This window comes from Pholcus phalangioides, unplaced genomic scaffold (assembly GCF_987345545.1).
Source record: "Pholcus phalangioides strain wild (caught in Gottingen) unplaced genomic scaffold, Ppha-v1.0 ptg000028l_1, whole genome shotgun sequence".
Taxonomy (NCBI): domain Eukaryota; kingdom Metazoa; phylum Arthropoda; class Arachnida; order Araneae; family Pholcidae; genus Pholcus; species Pholcus phalangioides.
In genome coordinates this window covers 2,101,417-2,126,987 of record NW_028301618.1, presented here as the reverse complement: position 1 = coordinate 2,126,987, position 25,571 = coordinate 2,101,417, and the positions used below count along the sequence as shown (strand labels likewise).

Genomic DNA, 25,571 nt, shown 5'->3' with positions numbered 1-25,571 from the left:
GAGTCACCCGGTATATACGGGACTAATTACAAACAATATATATACGTGATGAAATATTACACTCATTGACATAAAACTTTGCGCACCAAGAAATAATTGTGGGATCGAAACGAAAGTTGGCCTGAAGGTACATGTCGGGCAAAAGATTAGAAATGCAGCGTGATTGCGCATTGCGTACTGCCACTAGAGGGCATTGAACTTCATTCTCCTTGGAGTATAAAACAGGTAAGCAGAGCTTGCTGGAGTGTATTTAATCGTTTGCAAAGGAAATGCTGAGGTAGACATGCCGTTACGCCGCCGTCGAAGACCATATGAGTAGTTGTCAGAGTTCGATAGGGGACGAATCATCGGGAAGCTAGGTGGTCAGCTCGGCGAGTAGCTCGTCAACTAGGCCGTTCTGATTTTATTGTGAGGAGGTGTTGGGACCAGTGGACAGAAGAGACGTCATTTCAACGGCGACCAGGTTCAGGACGCCCTCGACAGACCAGTCGTCGAGAAGACCGTCACATCATCCGAAACGCACACGTAGAGCCAACTGCCTCATTGGCCGCTATCCAGACACAGACAGCAGCTTCACTACGGGCCCCTGTGTCTTCCCGAAACATCGCAAGGCACCTGGCTGAAGGACATCTGGTATCGCGGCGCCCATTACGTGTGCTGCCAATGACACCCACCCACCAACGCCTCCGTTTGGAGTGGTGTCGAGCACGACGGGATTGGACTGCAACGGAATGGAACCAGGCCGTCTTCAGCGACGAATCGAGATTCAACTTGAGCAGTGATGACAATCGTGTTCGTGTGTGGAGGCCCCGTGGTGAACGCTTCAATCCTGCCTTCGCTTTACAGCGACACACCGCTCCCACAGCTGGTGTCATGGTATGGGGTGCCATTGCTTACGATACACGGTCACCCCTAATATTGATCCATGGCACAATGACTTGCCACTCATGACAGGGCTTCCAGGAGCCATTTTTCAACAAGACAATGCTAGGCCACACACAGCAAGGATGTCACAAGACTGCCTCCACCACATTACCAACCTTCCCTGGCCTGCTCTATCCCCAGATTTGTCACCAATCGAGCATATCTGGGATCATTTGGGGCGGCAAGTTAGACACCCTACGAGGTTGGTCGAACTAGAGGCGCATTTACAGCAACTGTGGAACGAGATGTTTCAGGACATCATACGGAACTTGTATGCCTCAATGCCCGCTCGTATCGCATCGTGCATTCGCGCTAGAGGGGGTCCAACAGAGTACTAAAACTTCTGTTCATCTGTACTTTTTTCTGCAATAAATGATCCTTTTTCTTGGATTTTCTAATCACTTACTTATATCAACGTAGTACTTACATGTGTAAAATTTCGTTTCATTTTGACGACTTCTTCTGGGTGCGCAAATTTTTATGGCAATGAGTGTATATACAATGCCCATAAGAATACTTATGGTTGCCTAATTCTAAGTATGGATGGCTTCTCGATTTACCCCAACATATTTATCGTATTTCTTTTTAAACGTGTGTCAATTGTGTTAGAATAGAATAGCTTACCTCCGGGGGGGGGGGGGTAAGCTATTCCATTTATTAACAACCTTATTATAGAAAAATTCCCTGCGACACCATAACCTAGAATTGTCTTTTACCAATCCATACTGGTGTCCCCTTCTAAAAGCAGTCGATTGACAGTGTTATCAAGAAAGTAAACCAGTTTCTTTTCTCACTTTTGTTGTATGTGTGCACTTTTTCCAAATTTTTACGAAGTTGTTAATTATTACGATTTTCTAAGATTGCAGAGTTTTTGTGAGTTCATCCATAAGATTTTTAAAAAAAAAAACTACATTGCCACCGCAAAAATTCTGAAATTTTGCTCAACTGTATTACTCGCAATGTGTTAGTCAGATTTAGAAGTTAGTATTCTCTAAAACAGTATAAATATTTCTGCAAAATTTCAAAATTTTTGGTGTGTGTATAGTAGTAGTAGTAGGTTTTTTTTATATCTTAAACCAGAAGTCTTCGACCTTTTCCTATTCGCAAGCACTGCCTATATCCCATCATCAAAAAAAAGCACCCTTTTTTAGCAAGTTCCACATACGAATGCATGAAATCAGGGTGATTTTAATCCTAGAACGCAATTTGTACTAGGTATTTAATTGGAACGTTGATCAAGAGCTGGCGAGCACGAAATTGGATACGAGCACCGTGTTGAAGATGCGTGTCTTAAACGGATGAGCTCAAAAACTGCAATTTGTGAACATCGTGTTCAAAGCGTTTTTTCTTGTTCACGTTTACACTATAATTCATTAATTTTTAATTTCATTTTGAAAAAAACCAATTAACCCAGTTGACACGAAATTTTTTGCATTTGATTTTCACAATTGAATGAAATAGTTCTGAAAGTCATTTGAGGTAATTTTTGTCGCACCACAGTCATTTTCTGCACATGAGGGCTAATTAGACCGGGGCCTACAATTTATTGCCGATTCCGAACGGCAGGCTTGTTTTTTATACTCATAGACAGGTTGGTGCGCTAACCCCTCGATGGGGGGGACTCCCTGCGGTAGCAATATTTTCGGCGGTCATGTCGCCGTTTTTTCAGGAAAATTCTCTGACAAGGAAGAACCGGGTATTGAACTCGCGACACCTCTAAACATTCTTTTGGTACTTTAGACGAATACCGACCTGGGCTACCACGCCCCGTTTTGAAAGCCATGTTTGAAAAATCGACTTCGGGGGCTCTCGCACGCCTTAAATGAATAAAGTATCTCTAACAATTTTGAGTTGAAATTTTTTTTCCAGTTAAGATTCAGAATTTTTGGAAGATTTACAATCAATCCCGCTTATAACGTTCCCGCTTAGTACACACACACACACAACTAATTTCTGAGAATTTAACTTTTTTTCCTATATATCGATAATTTTAACTTTTCCCGGATACAACGTTTGAATTTTTTGCTATTCCCGCTTACAACGTTCGAAAATTCACATCGGGCTTTTCTCTCCCTTGAAAACGTCGTACTTTTTCACAGTTAAACGAAAATGGTGGTTATTCGTGTGCTAGCGATTAACCACTATGTGAAAACTAGAGGTGGAACTTCTCTTTTATGGCTCTTTGGAAACCGTTTATTTGTTTCGGCATAAAGAATCGACTGAACGTACGTTCCTTTCTTTTTTCCAAGAATTAAAAAATACATTAAAATTATTATGACTTTATTTTTCTCTCACTTTGTCCAACAATAGTGTGAAGAGCACAAACTGCCCCTACCACTGTTCGCATTCACCAGGGTGATCGAAGTTACGTTACTGAATAGGGAGACTAACATGTAAGAACTACAAAAAGAGTTCTCAGAAGGGGTTAATTTTTTTTTTTTTTTTTTTGGCGGTCTTATTCAAATTTGCCGCATTAGATCGATCATTTTTATCGCACCACGGTCATTTTCTGCACACTAGGGCTAATTAGACCGGGACCTACACTTTATTGCCGATTCCGAACGGCAGGCTTGTTTTTTATACTGGGGGACTCCTTGCGGTAGCAATTTTTTCATGCGGTCTTGTCACCGTTTCTGTTGTACCCCTGTGTCAGGAAAGTTTTCTGACAAGAACGAACCGGGTATCGAACTCGCGATACCTCTAAACATCCTTTGGTACTTTAGACGAGCATCTTATCTACCTGGGCTACCGCGCATTAGATCGATTCCAAAAAATGACTTCTTCCAAAAAAATGAATCTTCTCATAGTGGTGTTGTAGAAAACTTCATATAATAAAGCAATAAAACGGTGGGTCATCTCATCCAACTCGGAACCTATTGATACAAAATGAAGTCAGAAAAAGAGTAAGATGGATCAGCACAAGGGTGTCTTCTACAATGAGCTTGCAGATCATTTAGCACGTACAGCAGTTGATTCCCAAAATCCAGTTTTCCCTACATATGCTTACTTCGAGGATGTGATTAATCTTTCACACAAAAATTGGCAATCATCAATTCATCAATATTTTTGTAATCAACCCCTTTATCCACTTGCGGATCGTTTCTTCGATGCTGTTAAAAAATTTTCGCCCTACTTTACTAGCCGCAAGTTCAGCGCTGTGGTGGTCGAGTGGTTATAGTGATTGATTCGCGATGCGAGGATCCGGGTTCGAACCCCACAGTGGTGGTCGGCTGAAGTTGGTTTTCTGTGGTTCCCAACTTCAAGGCGCAAATGCGAGCCAATCTCCCCATTAAAAAGTCTCGCCACAGAGAGCAACAGTCCTACAACCATAAATCATTCAATCATAACACTTCACTCATAGTTAGAAAAACTAGTGGCAGATGGCAGCACTACACATAACAAGCATTACAGAGAAACAACAAAACTTTACGTCAGGTTTCACTATACGTACACGCGCATTCCCGCATGTACCGATTCGTTGGGGGGTTCCGGGGGGGGGGGTGTGGTGTAGTAATAGTAGGTAGGGCCTCCAAAAAATGGCTCGGGGATCCATGATGTTCTTAAGTCAGCCACCTCGTTGGGCAATTTGCCTGTTGTGGCGTTGTATTTGTATAAGTTTGAATCACTTTTTTATCGTCTCATGACCAACAGAGCACCTACTACTGGTTACCTTCACAGAATTCATCAAATAAGTTCACCTAACTGTATCTGTGGCAACAATTGTGAATCTAACAATCATTTCTTACTTACGTGTCCTAAATGGTCAATTTTTAGGGAATGCTTTCTGCAGAATGTAGGCCTTGGTAATAATCAGATATCTGACTGGCACACACTCATTGAGGGCACTTTGATCAAGGAATTTGAAATTTTCATGGGAAAATGTAATCGTTTTTGACATTAGCTGCTTTCATTTTTCTAGGAGCTGAGATTTTTGTGGGTTTTTTTTCTTTGCATCATCTACCAGTTTGTTTGTTTTGTTTTTTTTTATGCCAAGACTGTTTCTCCATTGTACTTTGTTCCCCACAGTTCTGTTGTTCCTGATCATCTTCGCAACTGTTTTTGTACAAGATTGCACTCTGACGTTATGAACTAAAGCTGTCCTAAAGCCATAAGCAGGCATAGAGGACGTTAATCTATATGCCTATATTTTGGAATTCAATTCTTCACAAAACAGCCAATATACGATGCTTTCGTGACCTCTGAAATTTCGGAAAATGAAGCTTCTGATCCTTCAGTTCAGACGTATCAATCAAAGCATTCATGGAAAAAAAATTGCTCTGTACGTTTTCTGGACTTGCCCATGTTCATATAAACAACAGTAAAATTAAAAACAACTAAACTGAATTTCATTCTTTCTTATAAATACGATTTGATTTGATAGGATATGTTTTAACTTCTCCTTCCGATTATTAAAACCGATGTTCCCAATTGGGAATATCGGCTGTTAAAACTATATTTTAAATACGAGGATGATGTCACTCTCCGCTATGCATACGAAGGTTTTTAAGTTAGCTGATGCGAAGATATATTCAGGAAAGAGAGAAAAAATTCAACTGCCAAAATGGGGGGAATCGAACCTACTTGCCTGATGAGTGCCCTAGATCAGTGGTTCTCAACCGGAGACCATATGGCCCCCCCCCCCTAGTAGTACTGGGATACTTCAAGGGGGCCACGGAAGAAAATGGAGAAAGGGGCCATGACAGGTGGTTTGGAGGGCTGCAGAGAGCTGAGAAGAAAAATTAAGGTGTGAAGAAATGAAGCTTTTATATTAGTGAATATACACTTACAGAATTCAACAAAACCACCCATAAAACCAGAGCCGTCTTAGGGCATGGACCCACCCGGGCCTCACTGCCTACATTTTGCAACAAGTTCCCTAGAATGGGTTGTTTCGCAGGTCCCCGGCTAGATTTTTCACAGACCCTTCTCTATATTAAATTTATAGTGTGAATAACAAAAAATGATGAAAACCATATCAGGCCCTGGGCTGCAGCTCTGTCAGTCCCACTCTTGTGACGGGTCATGCCCGGGGGGTCTCATGTCCATAAGTGACCCCACCTTATGATATTTTGTATAGTGCAATTAATTTTGAAAATAAGTAGGAAATATGCAGGCTGTTTATTTCTAGCTAAGTATGGGACTACCGTAGCATCACTTTGCCTGGGGGGGGGGGCATGATATTGAGACGGTCCTGATAGAACTCGGACTAGCGGGGAGATCAATAAATTCTACGCCAGTGGTCTGAAGGCCAATTTTCTTTGCAAAATTTTCGTTCGGAATAAATTTACTGAAAAAAAATTTCAATACGTATAAAGAATTTTGCTTCTAGATGAGAGTTGACGACTTTGAGTAAAACAGGGGAGCCACGAGAAAAAAAATATATGGTTCAAAAGGGGCCACGGGCAAAGAAAGGTTAAGAAACACTGCCCTAGACCACTAGACTACACATACGAGCTGAAAGGAAAGATCGAGATATTCGTTGCCTGTGTAGTCTAGTGGTCTAGAGCGCTCACCCGACAAATGAGAGGACGTGGGTTCCGTCATGTCCCGCATAGGCAGTTGAATTTTCTCTCTTCCCTAAATATATCTTCGCATCAGCCAGCTGTTAAAAACGTTCGATAGCGGAGAGTGACATCGTCCTCGGATAAGTCACCACGGCCCAGCGGTTGACAGAAATTAGCTTAAGAGGGTGAGTCGCAATGAATTTCTTGAAAAGAAATTTTCAGTTCTTAGCCTTCAAATAGCATTGAAATTAACAGAAATTGATTATAATAACATGTAAAGGTATTTTCTTCCGAAATTTTAATTTTTTTTAAGTTTTTGCATTAAAAATAAATAAATTTCTGATCATCTGGAGGGGAGCACGACCCCTCCCCCCCCCCTCCACATACGACTCTGATCCCACCAATATACGTTGGGAGGTATGGGGCAGAGCTGCCGAAATTTTGCTGACAAGGGGGGGTTAAAAAGGGCTAAAAATTTGCTGACGTACATAAACGGCCCCAAGAAAGTAATTATTTCCGTGCGGAAGATCTTCCGTACAAACGAATCCGTAGATGCGAAAGCAGAAGAAATTTCTCCGGCAGGAGGGAACATCCGTGACGTCCGATCCTCCGTGCGAACGAATCCGGAGCCTTGGCTTGAATTAGGTCCGAACGTCCAGTGCACACGTGCTCCAAGGAAAGATCGAGATATTCGTTGCCTGTGTAGTTTATTGCGTTCACCCGACAAGATAAGATTATGAGCGCGAGATTTTAAGATTTTATTTAAGATTTTATTCACAGACGGACACGATAAAAGCGTGACCACCCTTTATCAGATGGAAGAATAGAGACGACCCTGGCCAGTGTCACTGGCAATTTTTTTCTTTTTCTTCCCTGGTTATGTCCCGTACTTTGATTGAAAAGATATGGTCAGCTATTTTATCCTTTTACCTCTTTTCTCAGATTCAGATTTAGTGAAATCACGACTGGCAGCAGCACACTGAGAAAAAAACTGCATAGTGTACGGCGCTTTGTAAGTTCCAGTTTCTGGTAAACTTCTATTCATAAATGTATTTCAAGCCTTTATATGAACATTTGATGACGTACCGGTTTGTTTTGATCGGATAGAGTCGTGATCGGTTTTTGGGAATAGCAATAGTTTCGATCACGTCGGCTCCCCGTGTGTTTGTTTACAAGCTGTCTATGGTCATTTCCCAAGTTTTTCTATGATCCCGGATCGTAGGGATTGAATCTATCCATTCTCGGGATCCAATTATAAACAATTTAGATGATAATTAATTTATAATGTGGATGAAAATGAATTTCACGCAGTGAAATGTCATTGAACAAAAGTATGTACCGTGTTGGGTCATAACCTCCCCACACACACAAGGGTGGGGCTGACAAGACCCGGGGCAGTTACCATCAGTTTTTGTTTCCTCATGCTTATAAATTCGTTATAGAGCAGCCCGTGAAAGTCTGGATTTTGGGGTCTCCCCCCCCCCAAAGATCCCAAACTAGGAGCCCTGCTCCAAGATGTGGAGGCCGTAGGTGGCGAGACCATTTGATCCCCCCCCCAATATATTTTGGAGGGGGCTCCCCCTCAATAATTGAAGAATATGCAATTCACCACCCCCTCCTTCATAAGGGTTAAAGTCTCGTATATACGGGACAACTGGTAATGTTCAGCCTCAAAGTTTTCTTCATTTTGGTGGTCCTGACCACATTGTAGGCCCTTGAGCAAAGTGATGTTCCTGGGGGGGGGGGGGGGAAGAGAATAGTTCCTGTACTTGGCTGGAAGGACCCATGGCTTTTTCATCCAAAAAAATTTACGCCTATGTGGGGACAAATTTTCATCGTCTTCCCCCCCCCCCCCTCAACCACATTTCTTTTGGTCAATAAATTCTTTGTTTTGCCCTTTCAACTTGGATTTGCATGGGTGCTAATGCTTCCGATTTACCTGGAAGCCTTATTTTTCAGCCTTATTAAAATCTTCTAGTCGGACAGGGGCAGCTTAAGTGAGGGTGCAAGGGTTGTGGCAGGTTGTAAGGGGCGGCAGTGCAGACTTTAGTTAAGACTCCAAAATTTAACTCAGTAAAAATTTACATGGCATCACGCTTTTGAGTCATATCTCGACAACGGAAACGTTGAGAAAATAGATGGCCTGTAATTTCCAGAAACAAAAATGTAAGCTATCAGAGCGGCTCAGAACAAAATCTGTACCCGTGCTGGACCTATTTTTTTTTGTGTCTCCGGCCTATTGCCCCACCCCAATGCTCCTACATCGTGCGTCAGGGCCCTTAGGCTGCAATCTTTCTTCCAATCCAGATTTTTCATGGGGGGGGGGGCGCCTTCTACAGTTAACTTGTATAGTGTGGGGGGAAAAAAGCAAAGTTATAAGGATTTAGTCCCGGGCTTCCAAGCTGGAGCCCTGTTAGCCCAACCCTTGGGGGTCATGCCCCTCCCTCACGACTTATCAAGATAATTCTTAACAAAAAAATTCTTTCGCCCTTTTATCTCGGATTTTGCACCCCACCAGAGCAGACAGAAAATTTTCTTTGATTTTTTTCAGCCAGTAGAACTTCTTTTTACCCATTCATCTTGGGCACCCCTCTTGAATGGCGCCCCGTGTAGCCGCAATGGGTCGCATGGCTAAGCGCTGCCCCTAGTCAGTTATTTCAATACGGAAATATGAGGGTCTCAAAAGTACCTAACTTGCTTCCAGTAAAGGATGTTAAGGTTGTGCTTGTTTTGCTCGACTTGGCAAGGACACTGATGCCCCTCCCCAGGATCACCAGAGGTGCATTTATGGTTTTGTCGTCTGTAGCCGTCTGGGCTACACAAATTTTGCCATCTTTCTCCCATTCTAGTCTAATTTTCTTGACTCTCTTTCCTCGAATTTGTCACCTTGTGTTGTAACCTGCTTAGTCTCCCTCCTCTCCTATAAGTACACCTGTGTTTCAAAGTCACTTGTTTAGTCAATCACATGCTCCAGGTCTTTCTTTTGTCCATTCACTGGGTTCGCTCACTGACCTAGCCTCTACCTGTCTGGGCAGAGGTGGATTTATTGAGGGTTATACAAATTTTGCCTCCCTTATTCTGCTAATTTTCTTGGCCAGTCATTCCTGAAATTTCAGAGGAGCTGCTGCCCCTCTGAACTCGCTGCCCTGGGCTTTATCCCGCAATTCCCCCTTATAAATATGTCACTGGGTACCACTGTACAGTATTTTTAAATTGGGATGGCTTGTGTCCGAGTTTGGGGAGGAACTCCCTCCCCCACCCCGATGTTGTTAAGACAATCTTGTGTGTATGACACAAAAATGTGACTTATTAATGCTCATTGATGCATTTTCCAGTGTTATTGGTGGTGCCGATTTAAAAGAGATATCAACAGAGCGGCATGTATTTGATGATACATTATGGTGATGCCTCTACAATGCTATTATTGTCCACTGAATATTTTTATACGAAGATTTCGCCTTGATATTACGAATTGATACATGACAATTCTATCTCCTGCAATTATATAAATTGCGATAATTATCACAATCCCTGTGTGATCACTGTGAAGTCAAATTGAGTTACAGGTTTTGTTCTCAATTTTAAATTTCTGAAATGTGCTATTACAGGTAAATGACATGGATTTCCTGAGCTCGTATCGACAACTTCAACGCGCTTCCCAAAACTTCGAGAAAAGGAAGATGAACGGCGAGAAAAAAAAAAAGCAAGAAGACGCGACGGAGAGCACGAACAAAAAAAGGGCAAAGATGGACTGCAAGAATGATGACGACGACATCATCGTATTGGAAGAGACCAGTGCAAATGAAGTAGACGTAGAAGTAGAATCTAGTTCTCCCGAATCTAAAAGTTTGGAGTCTGTTACGAAAGCCACTTCGGTAGAGCCTGTTGCATCAGAGTCTGTTGCAAAAGCCACTTTGGTAGAGCCTGTCACATCGGAGAAGCAAGAGAACTCTGCATCAGCTAGTGATCCAGTTGAACTGTCTACACCCCTAGAGAGTGAGTGTTCAGCAGCGACCACAGAGTCACACAAAGCTGACTCTACCCAATCGGACAAGCACTGTTCTGAATCGACAGGTGAGCTTGATATAATAGAGAGTACCTGTTCAAGTGAACAGGGTAGTTCAGCATTGGTCGTAGAGCTTGAATGCATCCAGAACAAAGATGCAAATGATTCAGCGGATACCGCTGAGCTTCATCTAGAAAAATCTATCTCGCCTCAGGTCGATATTGAGTCAGAAACAAACATTGAACCCAATGTTGAAGAGAGGTGCGGATCGAAGGAGCAAGAAGATTCAGAGGTTTGGCAATTTATAATTTTTTTAAGTTATAAACTATAGATAATATATTTTACAATACTGTTTTGCCGCCTGGCAAGGGAACTAGCCTCTCACTGAACAGGTCTGGGTTCGAATCCTGGTTCGGGCAGGGATGTTTACTAACACTAACGAATTCCCTGGATGGATCATGCTGATCCCTTGGGAATACGTGAGGATCATGTTATTATTATTAAAAATATATATATATTAATTTGTGCGCCATTTGAACCAGAGGTTCAAACATGAATGCATTAGTAGACAATCATCTCCAACAATTATCTGTATATTGTACGCCTTGTATTAATTGGTCCTCATCCCCATACCAAGGTGAAAAACAACTGATTGGCATCTCATTAAGTTCAATGATTTTGAAATCATGAATACTTTATTGGGTTTGTAACACCTTTAAGAGTCACCTGAAGTCTATATCAGTGGTTCTCAATCTTTGGGAGCCGGCAGCCGTGTTGTTTGAGAGTCGAAGACCTTTCATGGCCCGGTTTGACTGATGTCAGGGCCTGGCGATTGAGAAATACTGGCCTATATTGTGTACCTTTGTTCTAATCAGTCGTCATCCGTATCAAGCATAGGGGTGAGATCGATGTGATAGACTGGGAGGGGGGCATGATGAGATGTTGACTATGAGTTTATATACATTAGATCAGTTGGCTCTGCTATTGATGCGGGGGGGGGGGCAATTCCCCCCCCCCTTCCCTTTATCTCCACCCATGGAGCCAAAGATACTGAAAAATTGCTAATTTGTCTTATTAAGTTGCATAATTTTTAAATGGCTTCGTTCTTGCAGTCTTCGCTAGCATAAATTAAGAAAAGCTCTGAAAGTGATCGTTGAAGACTATTCTGCTGTCTGCCGAGACAGTCATGTCCATTGGATATTGAGAGATATATTTCATTTTATTTGCCTACATGAATGCATATAGGCTTTATTTTACAGATGACTGTATATAATGTTGAGGAACAGCCTGAGGATGATGCTGTAGATGGAGAAGACGGCACTAATGGAGGTAAATTTCAGTTGTAGTGTGAGCTATATATGTAACCTTCTCAAAGGCAGTTGTGAGATATCTCGCCTAACTTAATACTTTTGCATGTCTCAGCAGTCCCAAAATATCTTGCCTCCTTCAAAACCCTCTTATTTTGAAAATGACGAACCTAGGAGGTGATAGTTTATTTTAAACTATCTCTAACTTAGGGTAACTTTGTGACAGACTTATATCACATGGAAAATTTCAGATTCTGAATTCTTTTGTCATAATGCTTAATTGCAGTCCTACTACTAGCCGCTGTGCTGTGGTGGTCAAGTGGTCATAGTGACGGACTCGCTTAGTGAAGCAGACTTGAATTTTTTTTATCTTTCATTGAAATCAGAGATTAAAATTATTTTGCCAACTTATAAAAGAAAATTTAGGACTATAAATATGAATATCTCACACATTTATCATAATTTTTTTTCTAGAATTCATTTTAATCTGTAATTTGCAGCAGCGCCTCGCTTCCCTGTCACAGGTGCGATTTTAGTTATAATTGGTACAGACCGGCCAACTCTCCGGATTTAGGCGGGAGACTCCGGATTTTTCATCCTTCCTCCTGCTCTCCACATTTTGGCAGAAAATTAGATTTTATGCAAGCTTTCATGCTGTTGTGACGTCAATGACTGCCGTCGTCATTAGGAAAAACACCCATAGAGGACAGCCTTGGTCATTTCCATCCAGCAACGGGGGGGGGGGGAAATATCTTGGTGACCGCATTTAAGGAACTAGCAAAGACGTGACTTTGTTTACATAGCGTTTATCAGCAATCATTTATCAGGTGTAAGCCCTTGGTTGCCGAAATTCCTGTATAATCGTTATTGTATTCCATTAACAGCCGTGCGGTGAACACGTTTTTTTCGTCAGCGTAGGGAATGGTTAGAGATGTGAGGTGAGAATATTCTCCTGGATGTAAAACTTGGAGAATAATTGAGAATATTCATATCAATTTTTTTACTAATTTTGTTTATATTGTGAAATATAAATCTGTTTTCATAGCCTGAAACATTTACAACAAAACAATTTTTTGTGTAATCACCCCGAATGACAACTTTTAGTTCAAGAATATTCTCAGAATATTCGCCAGGTCATGATGAGAGGTTTTAAAAGTTTGGTTATAAAGATTTTAGAAACCTTTAGATTAAAACCTTAAAAAATTATTTTAAAATTAGATAAATTTTCAGAAATAAGTTCACAACAAAAGAAATTAAATCAAAGTTGATTGATAAAGGAAGCTATTCTTACATAATCACCTTCATTCTAAGAAGATACAGAACTGTTGTTTTTTCAATGCACAGACACTTATAAATTCTGTATCACTCACATTTCTTTAAAAGTTGTGAGATTCAGCGCTGTTGGTTTAATTTTCGGGCTTTCAAACTTCAATATTGTGGTCTACAAACTTCAATATACCCATCTTCGTAACACTAGAACCGCAGCACTTTCGGTATACCTAGAACCGCGGACTGGGTCAAATTGACCCAAACTGTGAAAAACCGGTATTTCATAGCGAAAAAAAACAGGAATTTATTTTTGGTTCCTGGGTTTTTCCTTACTCTTATTCAATGTTGTTTAATTGCGTATTCATAATGGGAAATTATATTTTGTTATGAATATATAATGGGCTTCAAAATTGGCTAAAAAATGATGTAATTCAGTAAAAATAAGACTTAGTATACATTATTTACTATATTCAGTCCAAAAACATTTTTCAGTAATCTTATAATAGGACAAAGATGTAAAATAAGCGTGTCAAATTGAATATGAGAAAGTCTATAATATGATTCTGTCAAATAAGTATTGATTTCTTACTGATAAGTGGAATTTATGATGAGCAGTTGAGCAAATTTTTTTTTATTATTCTTGCACATTCATAGCATGTTGAAGTTGCACATCCCATGCAAAGATTAACAGTTTTTTTCCCATATTTTTATGTTACCTGACACATCAGATTATTTATTTTTATTTATTACTATTATTATTTTGATCGCTCACGAACAGTTACATGATCAAGAGCGCACAAACGTTTTTTTTTGCGCAAGGGCAACACGTATGATGAACGCAGTTTTTCAATACGATTTTAGAGGAACTGCTTTCCAAAAACTAATTCTCGCCTTCTGTACTGCTCTATACAAAATACAGGAATATTTTTATAGTGAGATCCAGGATGTTGTAGAAAACGTCTGTGCGGTGCCACCTTCACCGAATATTTTCTGGGCATTTGATCGCTACAACTACGATCGTTACACTTTGCTGAAATGTAGTGTGAAATAGTTTCTGTGTGTGTGGAAGCTTTTTGGGGCTACTACTGCCAATATCGACTGCCAGATGAAGCATGCTGAGTAATGAAAAACTTATATCGTTCTTTCCTTGATAAATTGTAGTTGTGGCATCATTTTTCTATACAACTGTAGTTTCACTATCTTTATTGCATCAGATAATATTGCTCTTCGATTTCATGTCACCGTCTATACTAAGCTTATATTTTTTGGCTTTTAGTATTGAGCCAGCTTCAGTGTAGTGAAAAAAGGTGTCGGTTGAGAAATTTCTGGACTTGTTCTCAAATGGCTTGATCAGTTGCATCACTATGTGCTCTGAAAGAGAGAGATTCATTGGACGCTGATACTTCCCAAGATTTGGAAATCCATTCAAAACGTATTTGGTGCAGGCCAAAATTTTATTCTTTTTCTGTGACATCGTTTTCCTACAGAAATTTCAACTACACGTTTTTCCTAGAGTTAGACTTTTACTCCCCCGAAATCTTTATTGAGTCTCGTCAGAATTCCAGGTATTCAAGTTTACAAAGGAAAAAATATATATTTAGTTCTACTTGCCATTCCTCCATTGAAAAAAGATAATCTGCTCTGACAGTGAATTGGCCTTGACCTTGAAAGACCTTTATTCTTCATTATCTTCATTTACAAATACTTTTTAGAAAGGGTAACCACTTCCAAGAAAATTATACACCCCTTTTTTTCTATAGAATAGTACGTTGGGTCAAAATGACCTAAACCGCGGATTTAGGTATAAGTGCTTACAGCTCTGGAACACGAATTGGGAAGATAATAAAATTTTTGTGAATTAATATTCCTATGATATCATGAAAAGTCACGAAATTTGTTTAACATCTGCTTGTAAGTTTTCGAGATAAATGAAAACGAGGTTTGATTTGGGTCAAATTGACCCACTCCACAGTTCTAGTGTTAACAGGAAGAGAGACAGGGACAGAAAATATTCTCTCAAAGGACTACTATTATAAATCACTAGAGAATATTCTTATCAAAAATAGTAATTATTATACAAAAATAATTATATATTATTCTCAAGTTATTTATCAAGATTATTTATTATAATACATGTTATTACATATATTCTTGATAATACTCTCTGGAAAGATTTCAGGAACTGAAGAATATTCTCTGGAAGGACTATTATTAATAACTTCAGAATAATTCTTATTATTTTCTATAAGAATATTTGCCCCAGTGATTTATGAAAGTAGTCCTTCCGGAAAATATTCTCAAGGATATTATATGTAACTATATTATAAATAACGGGAGAATATTCTCATCAAGAACTTATAATATTCTGAAGTTATTTATTATAGTAGTCCTAGCAGAGTTATTCTCCGAAAGATTATTCTCGAGAATTTTACATCTCTAGAAATGGTCCCTGCTTAATTCAACCGTAACTGTACCGTGTTTTCATCAGCAGCTTTGTATTTTGAAGTTTTTTAATTGTTTTTCCCTCTGATTAAGAAAGAAAATATAAAACATACAGCAACAGTCCTACAACGATAAATCATTCAATCATAACACTTCACTCATAGTTAGAAAAACTGGTGGCAGATGGCAGCACCACACATAACAAGCATTACAGAGAAACAACTAAAACTTCACGTCAGGTTTCACTACACTCGCATTCCCGCATGTACCGATTCGTTGGGGGGTTCCGCTGGGTTGGGGGGGGTGTGGTGTAGTAGTAGTAGGTAGGGCCTCCAAAGGATGGCTCGGGGATCCATGATGTTCTTAAGTCAGCCACCTCGTTGGGCAATTTGCCTGTTGTGGCGTTGCATTTGTATTTGTAGCGTAAAACTTGACGACATACATTGCTAGAATTATTAAATTTTCAGGAGATTCTATCGAAATGTACAAACGTAGAATTCGATTAGCACAAGTTAGCCATCGGGCCTGAGACATTTTGCCTGGCAATTTGTTTGCTAAATCCTTGGGCCTTTTGAAACTGCTGAGACTATTCTGTACAATTATGTTTGGTCTGTGCTAACACCTTGAATATAAAACTTGTGTAACTCTGTTGAAATAACTTGAAACAAAACACCAGGTTTTTTTTTCACATATTTCTATATCTTTGCCGATTCTCCCTGAAAATGTTTTGGGTCCAGATGTGCTGCCATCACATTGATATGTAGAAACAAGGAATGGTAATTCGTTCGTATGCAGTAAACAGATAATTCACCACAACGGCTTATCTAACCTTTTTTCAAGCAGACGTATGACACCTCCATATTTACCAACGTTCACATTAGTTCCACGTCACACCCAACTGCCACTAAAGATTTCATAGATGTATTTCTGATTCCAAGAAGAAATTGAACATTGCTTGTTCTATGCATTCAGATGAGCCAGAAGCTGATGCTTCGACTCTCCTTCCATTATCAATGGAATATGTTCTTCAAGAATGCTCTGTCTACACATTTTTCCATCCTTTTCTGATATAATTAAAGTTTTATCCTTCCGTGCATCCGTCAAAGTATAAAGCAGTTATTTCTAGAACTGGTTGCTTATTGGTGGATTAGGAAGCTTTTCTCTCTTACATGTATTTTTTTTGTATTTGGGGCAAATGCACTCTTCGATGTTCTTACACTTGCAGAATGAAATAAATGTCAAACAATAATTTACGACGAAACTCTTCTAATTGCTTCTTCAGTATTTTAGGGTGTGATTTTGAAAGATTTTTGTATTTCATACATGATACATACGCCTTTAAGATCGCTTTCACTCATTTTATCTTATGATGGTTCCACTCATAAAACTTCATAGCATCTTCGTAGGTTGGTAACATATTGCATTTAATATCACTTGGATCATGAAATAACGAACATTTCCATTTTGAACAAGTACGATCCATGATGAAAATGGCACAAACGAACGTGACACAACCTCACTTTATTTCAGCCGGAGTTATACTGGGAAACATAAGTGTCGAATGTTCCCTTGCAGGGTCGATATCAATCTATATCAATCCGGAGGCAGTTACACTAATCAGAATGTAAAAAAAGAAAATCACAAGAGTGTTATTTTGAGACAATTTGGTACCTTTTTATCGCTGTGCCCCTTAAAAAATGTGAATTTTATTTTTTTGACCCACCCTAATGTACATGTGATTTCTTTATTCTGCATGGAAAGACTGACATGAAATTATAATCTGCTCAGAGGCAAGTTGAACCTGCCTTGGGGGGGGGGGGGGAGAATGGAACTTTTTCGAAATTGATTAAAAAAATATTTTCAAAAAAAAAAAATTTTTGATCAAGTCTGTGTGCCGGGGGTGGGGGGTTATCCCCCTCTGGAGAATCTGGATTTCTGGATTCCAAAAGTTGGCACGTCTGTTGGCAGTTTTGTTCACTTTTGGTATCATATTTAGTCACAATTGCCGATCTCCCATACTTGAAATCCTAATTTCCCCATATTTTTCTGAGAAAACATGGTAAGCCTGGAATTATACAAGGACTGAAATAGTATTTTCTTTAGGGATTTTTCATTTGAGTCAAGTACAATTGAGGATTTTTCTATAAAGAGCATAAAATCAGAAGAATCTGGTTTCCACCTGAAAGATTTTTAATAAGACTGGAAAATCAGAAACATTGTCACCTATGTTAAAGGAATCAATTTCCACTGTGTCTTTGAATCTCTGCTCAAGTTGGTTAAGAAATAGTGAGAGTGGCTGTATATTTCACCACCTTGCTACAGACAAAATTGAAGTCAAGTTCAGCAAGTCCCTTTCTTTTCTTCTACCTCCTCCCCCCCCCCATGTTCTCCAAGTCTGTTTTCCATAGCAATTGCTTCACCACCATTTTTAGCGATAGATAACCATCACCATTGAAAGGTAACTATGAAAAGCTGGACACTCAGATTCCTGTGACCCTATTTGAAATGTCCAATTTGTTTTCCTGTGTACATACACTCAGCAGTCACCTCCACCTCTGCAGCTTGCAGCAGTTTCACTGAACACCAAGCGGCATCTTAGAGAGGTTCATTTATATATACATAGATATATATAGTAGTAGGCAGAGTTTAAGCTAGATAAAAAATTCATTTAACAAAAAAGTGAAAAAAGCTTTAACAGAATGTGAAAATGCTAATGATAAATACGGGGTGTATGTATACTCGTTTCGTAACTCCTGTACGCATTTTTGCGAAAGTGGCTACTTCTTTCGCACTTTAAGACTTTCTTTTGCATTTTGTGAAAAATGCAACTGTAGAGCTTCAGCCCTGAGCCTATATACAAGTTATACTGTACACCTATGTACAGTAGAGCTTGGTTAATTCGAAAATTTTGAATAAGTCAAACTTATTAACTGCCTTTGAGTTTTCTAACTAATTTAATGTTAAAATTTCTTGTTTAATTTAACCAAGTTTAACACATCAATGGGCGTTATATATATGGGGGAAATTTTTTACACTTTGCAGACTTTTTTAAGAGCAAGAGGAGTCTTTGACCGACGTACTGAATTTTTCTGCGACTGTTGTCAACTTTGCACATATAATTTTACGTAATCAGTGGGGGCGTGAGCTAGTGAAAAATGAAGCCTAATATTAGATGTAATACACGACTTGATCTATATGCTGTAATTGATAGTTTCATTTGCATATCCATGTACTGTTTAGTTTTGTCGTTTAAGTGATCATTTGATGCTGCTTTGTTGACTTGATAAAATTTATTCTTGCAGAAAGTTGTGACCCACAGGAATCAGCCAGTGAAGAAAAAAATGAGTTTGAAGATTTTGTGTTTGTCGAAGAATGCTATTCGAGTGACCCATTTGCACCTGATCGATCAAAGTCTGATTACTATTGTGAAGTGAGTATACAAAACAGTTATTTTTATGTGTGCACAACTGTATTGTTTTTAATTTACGGAGTTGAAGGCACTGATCGTTTAGCATTATTTAGAAGGGGAAAAAAGAATATATATCACCCATGGCATTGAATTTCAATCTTGACAAATGCATAGCTACCAAGTCTCCCGAATTTTAGCTTCATCGCTCGACCTCCCGAAAATTTCTTAAATCTCCCGAATTTTTACGAAAATCACAAAAATCCCTAATTGTTCCTAAAAATTCCCTACTTCATTAAAAAAATCCCCGCTTATGAAAACAATCCCTAAGGAATTTCTTGTGAGGCATGAAGCCTCTTTTTTTTCCCCTTTCAAAATGACGTCACACGTCGTAAATGGGGAAATTCCCTTTTTAAGGAAGTTTTACAAACCCTCTGATGGTGACAAGAAAGTTGTTTGTCTTATCGTGCAGGGAAATGGCTTAGCAGCCAATAGTCCTGGATAATAATTGAAGATTATAGTCACGCACATATGGTCAAAATTTCTTTTGTTGAAGTTACGTATGTGCGATATAACAAAGCACGAATACTGATAAGCAAAAACATATTTAATCAATTTTAAAGATACTTATTCCCCGATGAATTTCCTTTCATCAAACGTTCTAGAAGAGGGCAGACTTTTCCTTTTTGTACAAGTTGTGTTACGGACACAAACATCGGTCATGGTGGAAAGACTGACATCATCACTCGTGAAATGAAAAAAAAACCCATCAAGCAAGTGTCACAAAAAGTCAGTGTTCTTCAAAAATTGACAGTGTTTTCCTTCATCTTCCGATGATTTTGGGGTCATTCGCGTAGAATGTTTGTTCACATCGCTTCTGATTGAACACAATATTTATTTTTACATCATTGAAGTTTTGGCCTCCAATTTTTTTGCGTAGTAATTTTATTCCCAAGGGTTTAACTTCCATGTGTGTAAAATCCCTATTTTAATTTGACTTCAGTTTTTGAGTAGGGATTTTATTCCTTACGCTTTAACTTTTATGTTTGGGAAATCCCTATTTTATTTGGAAAAATCCCTATTGTATTTATTAGGGAGTGGTTTTAGCATAAAATACGGGTTTGCGCGAAAATCTCCCGAATTTTCATTTTCAAAAGTTGGCAGCTATGCAAATGGGTAGAAGGCTTTCGAATTGAATTGACTTTACATTTATATTTGCTTCACTTTTGTACACATAAAATGACCATCTTGCAACTAAATAAATTCATATCATCTAGAATTAGTCTTTAATGGCAAAAAAATTAAATCACTGCTACGAGATGAATTTGGAGAAAAGACACAAGCAGAGCTTCACGTCACACAGTTTAAAGAATTTTTGTTTTAGTATTTATTATCATTTACTAATATATTTTTAAAAGCTTGAATATACTTTTTGCCCTTGTGCCAGCAGTGAGAGGCCATGGGTCGATTACTCACATTCTTCATTCTTACCATGTTATATCCCAGACTAAACAATGGGGAATTGATTATTCCAGGTGGTTTTCTAGAAAAGGAGACCCATTATACATATGTATAAAATAAGATTAAATGAGCAAGCTCATTTTGTGTTAAGAATCAAGAATTCAAGAAATCGACCATCGCCTCTCACTGATGGTGTGTGAGCCATGAGTATATTCAGTACCTCAAAAATATATTAATAAATTTGTAATAAATCAACACCACCGATAGCAGTGACATATCTTAGGTTCATTATGAGCTGGAATTTTTACGAAAATTTGAATAGACCAATCAAATGGCTTTATTTCTCAAGCAACCAATTAGAATTTTGCATTGGACTTACATGCAGGCTCTTAGCTTCATTCCGACTTAAACACAGACCTTAAGATTTGGTAACCAACACAAGTGTGATCCCTGGTGAGCTTGATAGTGATTATATTTTTTCCGTCTGAAGACAGAATCGATGTTGTGTCAAAATGCATGAGTAGTTTTGTAATTTTAAGTATATTCTCCTTTTTCGTTGCTCTTCTTTTTTGGCAATTGTATCTGTTACTGTGCTGTGAGATTTTTAATTTTTTCTATGGTTTGGGAAAAACATTGTTAAACTCCGGTTTTTTTTATTCTTCTTCGATGGTAGTTATGTGACGCTCACATGAACAACTTGAAGATGTGGGAAAGCCATGTAAGTGGCAAGAGACATGCAAAAGTAAGTCTAAATCATTTTTAAAATCAATTTGTTTGATCTTAATGCTCGTTATTCATTTTGATGATGGATTTATTTTAAAAAAAAACGAATTAATTATATGTTATAACAGGATAGGTAACCAAGATGATAAAAATAAAACTGTGCTTATACTTTTGTCTTTGCAGAACCTGAAGAAAGAACCTGGAGGTATGTGCGGCTCCTTTGCTTTTGATTAATGTGCGATTGTTGTGAGAAGAAGTTGAGGTAAAACCTTACTTTTTTTGTTTCTTGTGATCTTTTCTGTTTTTAGAGCGAAGTTGTCAAATCAAATCTGTGGTGAAAGAAGATGCTGTCCCTCTTATTCAGGATGAACTCGACAACATCTCTGAAGCAGTAGTTGGTAAACTACTCAACTCATAATGAAACTTGTGTTCAAGATTTAAGCATATAATGCATAATGTGCTGTGAAAATGGAGTTCCAAGTTCTAAATGTGGCAGAATTGTGAGGGAGGGAGAGGGTTCATAGGTGTAATGCTTCTGATTTTGTATCCTTATCAAAAATCTTGATTAGAAACCGGATTCTTCAAATTTTTTGTATCTGTATAGAAAAATGCTCAAACTTTTACCTTACAAAATGAAAAATCACTTAGGCTGACTATGTTTCCTGGAGAAAGTATGGGAAATTAAGATTTCAAGTGTGGAAAATTGCTAATTGTCTCTTAATATGATGCCAAGAGTTAGTAGTTATTGCTAAAATCGCTAAAAAAATTTGCTAATAGTGGGAATCAAAGATCTACTGCAAATGGGTAAACAGTGGATTGAAATGAGCTGTATGAAAAAAAAACTGTTTAACATGACAATTATGTGAGATACAAAATATTCATATTTATAGTCATAATTATTGTAACATAACTTATAGGTTGGCAAAATAATATATATATATTAATCCTTTATTTCAGTCAAGAACAAAAATTAAAGTAGGGCTTCATCAAAAAAAAAAAAAAGGAAGATCTTAATTTATGAAAAAAATAGCTGGCCAAAATTACGGGAAAATATGGCAATGTCACATGAGAGAAAGGTTGCAATGATCATAGTATGCAATCCCCCAAAAAATTCTTTATTTTCTCCCTTTCATTTGTACGATTATTTTCCTTCAGCAGCGAAATATTTTGTCACAAGCAACAGATTTTTTTTGTCTTGAAATTGCCATCTATGGGACTTGTGCAAAGCACGGTATTAAAGTTTTTGCGTGGTATTATAAAATCATAGTTATGTCACGTTAATGAAAAAAAAAAAATTGCTTGTTGGTCCACCTACAGAAATGGCTGTGAAGAGAACTCTATTTTCAATATACAGGGTGCATAGTTAACCCCCTTGCCTCAAATTACTGGCTAACTGTTCATCCTAGAGGCATACTTCCAATTAGAAAAATATCTGAATAATGTTTAGACTTCAGATACGTCATTCATGTTGCAAGGGGTTGTATAGCTATTAAAAAAATTAACTTTTTATGTGGTCCTATAAAACTGTCTTTCCTGTCCTATATAGGACTTTCCTGCTGGGTTTAAGTTAGATAAAAAAAAAATTCCTTTAGCAAAAAAGCAAAAATAAGCTTTAGCAAAATGCAGACATGCCAACATTGGCTTAAAGCTTGTCAGTAGTGATGAATGTGTTCAGCGTTGCCTATGGGAGGGGGGAAGAGCTACCCCTTTAGGACAGTGTTTCTCAATTTCTGGACCGCAGCTCAGTACCAGGCCCTAACACTAATCACACCGGGTCATGAGTGATTCAGTTTCCCATTAATTTATCATTAGTTGTGTGTATGACCAGGCTTTTCACTTACGCAAAAGAGATTTACAAGGGCCGCAGGCTTCTAAAGGTTGAGAACCACTGCTCTAGGACAACATAATTATAGTGCAATAAAAAATAAACACTCAATTTTTTTTTAAATTTTAATTGAAAGTTTATTACATACAGCACCTCATTAGCACTAGAGCTTAGAAAGCTCAGGCCACGTAACCCCCTCCCACCTCCCGAATCAACTTTCCGAGGTCACAGAGTTCCTTAATAATTCTTGGATATTCAGTGCAATCCCAACCTTCATATGCCCTCATGGTTCGTATATACGGATGTCGTGCAACCCTAGGCCCCATATATCTTCTTGTTTTGTTCTAAGTGTGATTCTACTTGGTTCTGCTAACCCTAGACTCCATCCCTGTTTTCTTCATATCATAACTCTTATGGCACCTACGATGAAACATTCTTTCCGACACAAGTTCTGCTAGCTCGACCATGCAAATGAAGCCGGATCCAGACCCACCACGAAAGACCTGTCCACTCCACCATTTTGAACCACTCAAAAACCTGTTTTTAGCCCACCGCATGAGTCAGTTTTGATGGAAAACAGGTTTTTGCGCATCGAATAGAGTGACAGGTTTAGACGCAGCTTTACAGATTGCCTTCTGCTCGCAAACAAAAGAAATCGGCTCAGAGTTTGTCTTCACTCGAACTCTCTCACATGATATTCATCGCTTGTTATAGTAAAGATCTAGGCAATTTTTAAAAAATAAAACAGAATGCAATATACTAACCACTATATGATCACAGCGGCTAAGTGAAACACAACAAGAAACTGAAAGACATAATTTTTTTTAAAAATTTCTGTAGTATTGAGAGTGTCTCCCTTAGCTTCATAATTTATTGCGGCTGTCCGTAGAAACTACGGGCAATCCGTATCAGTTGGCAACTCTGAAAATGCTAAAATGCTAATGATTGATGGATGTATATCTTTCTGTTTTGTACCTCCTGTATGCATTTTTACGTGGCTACTACTTCCTTCCCATTCTAAGATTTTTTCGCATTTTGCAAAAATGTGACCAGTTTAAATACAAATACAACACCACAACAGGCAAAATGCCCAATGATGTGGTTGAGAAAAATATGCCCATAACAAATATGGATGTCAAATATTTCAAACCCTGATTTCCTGTACCCAATTAGAAAGTTGTTGCCCTATCTCTCCTCAGGCCAACAAATTCCACGTTTCCAAGTTGAATATTCGCTGAGATATTTGAATTTAAAAAAAATCACTGTAAAGGTGGTAAAAAACAGCGTAATGAACTTTTCCATTAGTTTATGTCACTCTTTACCTCGTTTTCAGCAATTTTTCGAATTCAAATACCTTTGCAAATATTGCACTTAGAAACATGTAATTTTTTTTGTTGTGCTCAGGAGAGACAGGTTTACAACTTTCTAATTGGGTTTTTCAGCATAAGGTGTCTGTTAAAAAGTTAAATTTTTTTATTTTTCAGTTTGATAACTGCACAAACTCTTGCAACGTAAATGACGTATCTGAGGTCTACACGTTACTTGGATACTTTTCTAAATGGAAGAGTTTTCTTTTCTAGGATCAGCGGTTTGCCAGTAATTTACGGCAAAGGGAGTTATGTGTTTATATATTTTTTTGTTTGGTTGACTGTGATTACAGTGTTTAACATGTTTGCAGGTTTGTCATTTATGTGCGAATATGAAAGGTTTGATACCGACCCTCTATATTCGTGTTTCTTGTGCGGTGGAACGATGGTTAAAACACAGACTTTAGAACATGTGAAGTCTGCAAAACATCGTTTGAGTTTCTTTGTGAGTTCATTATTCTTTCTTCCTTCCGCTATACAGTTCTGAGACGTTTCTTTTACACAGTAGTACCTCATATTATGAGATCGATTCTTTTCCTTAAGCCATTGTAAAGTAATTGAGATCCTATTAATTGGTTCCCCTTTGCTGCTAACATTAATATTCATATAAATGCCCATTAATACCATACATTTGTTCTATACAGAATAATGCATGTCATTCGTTCTTACTAGACTAATACAGTATGTTCACACACAGTGCAGTCCGATAGCAAAGTTGACTTTTACGCATTTAAAAGTGCACTGGCTTTTTTTTAGGGTGTGTGTGTGTGTGAAGTAATCTTTTTCCACATGTATTTCATAGTAGTCAAATATTTTCTTGCACGTCGACATCATTCTTAGGGATTATGTTTAGCTCATAATTTGGGGTTACTCAAAAGGAGAGGAACGCTTACATGAATTGAGATGCCATTGTGCATGGCTATTTTCTAAAGCATTCTATCACTGTTGTCTGGAATGAATAATGTACATACTCCTTTGTTCTTGTTTGGCAAATTTTTACAGAAAGAAGTTGAACCTGAAGCAGCCTTGCTCTTCGAGAACGTGCAGTTGAAAAAAGATGCCAAAGAAAACCTGCTGTCTAATAAAGCTGAGGAGTGGGAAGCAGAGCATGGTCGAGGCAAGATGGAAGTTCGACTTGAGATTAGAAGAGATGGTAAAAATGCGCTTTAGCTTGCGTTGTTTTCTTTAAAAAAAAATTTATTTTGAACGATAACATTCGCGAGAGGTTTCCTGTTAAAAAAATTAATGCTGTATACAAACCACAATATCATTGTGTTTTTTTTATAACCATGCTCAACACTGATTTTGTTCTCAAAAATATTTCAGTGATTTTGGGA

At 38.4% G+C, this 25,571-nt stretch overlaps 1 protein-coding gene across 1 annotated transcript in view; it reads left to right on the top strand.

Annotated features, from left to right (window-relative positions):
- LOC149067729 (uncharacterized) overlaps nt 1-25,571 on the top strand; it is a 121,458-nt gene that overhangs the window by 86,905 nt on the left and 8,982 nt on the right. The window contains exons 2-10 of the mRNA XM_089252066.1: nt 7,425-7,440; nt 10,037-10,726; nt 11,694-11,763; nt 18,755-18,882; nt 20,993-21,061; nt 21,226-21,247; nt 21,351-21,440; nt 24,546-24,679; nt 25,237-25,387. Of these exons, the coding sequence (XP_089108192.1) occupies nt 10,046-10,726; nt 11,694-11,763; nt 18,755-18,882; nt 20,993-21,061; nt 21,226-21,247; nt 21,351-21,440; nt 24,546-24,679; nt 25,237-25,387 (1,345 nt within the window). The 5' untranslated portion in view covers nt 7,425-7,440; nt 10,037-10,045. The remainder of the gene's footprint in view (nt 1-7,424; nt 7,441-10,036; nt 10,727-11,693; nt 11,764-18,754; nt 18,883-20,992; nt 21,062-21,225; nt 21,248-21,350; nt 21,441-24,545; nt 24,680-25,236; nt 25,388-25,571) is intronic.